Source organism: Beta vulgaris, chromosome 1 (genome assembly GCF_026745355.1).
Source record: "Beta vulgaris subsp. vulgaris cultivar EL10 chromosome 1, EL10.2, whole genome shotgun sequence".
Taxonomy (NCBI): Eukaryota; Viridiplantae; Streptophyta; class Magnoliopsida; order Caryophyllales; family Amaranthaceae; genus Beta; species Beta vulgaris.
This window is the reverse complement of record NC_079202.1, coordinates 41,420,630-41,423,112: the sequence shown is the minus strand read 5'-3', so window position 1 is coordinate 41,423,112 and position 2,483 is coordinate 41,420,630. Positions and strand designations below refer to the sequence as shown.

The following is a 2,483-nucleotide window of genomic DNA, read 5'->3' as shown; positions in this document are numbered from 1 at the left end:
GTATGAGAATTTTATACTTTACACTAGGGAAAAAAAAAGAAGGGCAGCGTTTTCTTTAAAATGCAGCCCTTCTTATATGAAGGGCTGCGGTTTTTGGGCTAACCGCAGCCCTATTAGTGAAGGGCTGCATTTATTTAAAAACCGCAGCCCTATAAGTAATAAAGGGCTCCGTTTTTTAAATAAACGCAGCCCTTTATGGGCTTTTTTTTTCTAATAACTTTATTTAAAAAGAATTGTGGGGACATTAAGGGTTTCTCATAAACTCAACAACATCTGCCTCCTCATTTCACGCCTACCAATCTTCTCTCTCCTCATTTCACTCTCCTCATTTCTCTCTCCTCATTTCGCCCTCGTTTTTCTCCCCCCCCCCCCAAAACGTGTCGTCGGTCAGCATCTTCTCCGGGAATCACCTCTTACTTTCCCGATCATTTGTCGCCGCCGTTAATTACTTCCTCTGGCGGTGAATTGAGCATGGAAGAATGCAACCTTCTCTCCGTAGCCTACAAGAACGTCATCGGATCTCTCCGTGCGGCGTGGCGAATTGTCTCATCGATTGAGCAGAAAGAAGAGAGTCGACGCAACGAGGATCGTGTTCCTTTAGTCAAATCTTACCGTTCTAAAGTTGAATCGGAGCTTTCTTCTATTTACGGCTCCATCTTTAAGCTACTCGATTCTCATCTCTTGCTTTCGGCTTCTAGTACTGAATCTAAGGTCATTCATTTGAAGATGAAGGGTGATTATCATCGTTATTTGGCTGAGTTTCTTGCTGGTGATGAAAGGAAGAAGTCTGTTGAAGAAACTCTTTTTCTCCGTTGACTATTTTGTTCTGCGTCTGGCTTGTTGACCTCCAAATTCGTGAGTTTCGGGAGAGAAATTCTTCCAGTTTTTGTATTTCATTTTGACAATAACAATGTCCATTTTAATCTATATTCTCGTGTTCACGCCGTAATTTCAAGCCGGTCTTCTACATCTAGATCTACTCTCTCTCTCCCTTCTCTTCATCTCCTCGTTTCCGCCCCTTTTCACCGGCGTTTGTATCCATCGGCGTGCATTCGTTTTCACCGGCGTTCGTTCGTCTCCACCGGCGCCGTCATGTTGGCCGTCATTCGTGTTGCCAGTGCACACCATCTTCCGCACCAACATTTCATAAGTTAGGGTTTCAAGAACTAATGTCATTTTCTCTTTTTTTTTTGAATTTTTTTTTATTAATTTTATGTATCTCTAATGTATTTCTGTATATCTATTTCTCTTATCCTTTTCGATTTTTTTTTCATTTTTCCATATTAGCTCTATTTTCATTTCTTTTATATATTTTGTAATTAAGATTTGTAAAATATTATTTTTATTGAATAATTGATGGTTCGAGGTTCAAGATACGTAGTTTTTGTTATTATATATAAATGTCAGTTTGTGATTTTGTTATAATTTTATCAGTTTGGAATTGATTTTGTGTCAATTTGACATAAAAAGCAAAAAAGAATATTTTTTTTTTTATTTTTATATTTTTTTGGTCTAAAAGGGCTGTGTTTTTGAACTAAAAACGCAGCCCTTCACTTGAAGAAAGGCTGCGTTTTTAGTCCAAAAACGCAGCCCTTTTAGACCAAAAGGGTTGTGTTTGTGTGTAAAATCGCAACCCTTCCTTTATGTTGAAGGGCTGCTATGGAAAGGGCTGCTGTCAAAAAACGCAGCCCTAAGGGACTTTTTAACCGCAGCCCTTCCTTATTTTTCCACTAGTGTTAATTAAGAGATTAACAATTGTTTGATCTATTTATTGCTTTTCGTTTGAAATTAATTTGTTGTAGTTTGATCATTAATTAAACTGCAACAGTGTACATTAGCAAACTTTTTATCCAATTAAAACCAGTAGTCCCCCGGGATTAATCTCCCAAGGTATTCAATACTAAACTACTGGGTGTCCATTGACTTGTTTGCAAGGTCAACGAACTGATTTTACAATAACAAGTTTGTTGGCGACCATAGTGGGAGAAGAAGATTCATAATCAAATTGTGAAACTTCTTTTTCATACTTTTGAAAAACTAACTGTTAAAAGGCGGTTATTTTTGTCTTCACTAATATGTCGGAAACATATTCTAAAAAGAACAAAGAAGTTGTCTAGGGCGAATCAAGTTTCCATAACATGGAGACTAGTTCTTGTATCCTTCCAGAGACAAGGGTGCATGGTAACATTGATGAACCAATTCATCATGGCCCTGAATAGTCAGTTGGAGATACCTCATCAAGAGATGGCTCATCTCCAGGTAGTACTGGTCGTGGATTTATACATCAAATATATGGGAAATTCAAAGAGGTAGTAAAGAATTTACTATTAGAAGCCAGAGGGAGTCAGAGGCAACAATTTGACTCTAACTACAGAACTCTAGCCCACGAGTCTGCCACAGTCTTCAAAGGATAAGCGAAGAAAATAGAGATACTAACTCTAGGCAAATTGATAGAATCCTTGTGGATATCAATGACACTATCA

General features: G+C 38.0%; 1 protein-coding gene across 1 annotated transcript; it reads left to right on the top strand.

Annotated features, from left to right (window-relative positions):
* The first annotated feature begins 471 nt into the window (after nt 1-471).
* LOC125492554 (14-3-3-like protein GF14 kappa) lies at nt 472-816 on the top strand. The gene has a single exon (XM_048635172.1). The coding sequence runs from the start codon at nt 472-474 to the stop codon at nt 814-816; it is 345 nt and encodes a 114-aa protein (XP_048491129.1).
* Nucleotides 817-2,483: the final 1,667 nt, after the last annotated feature.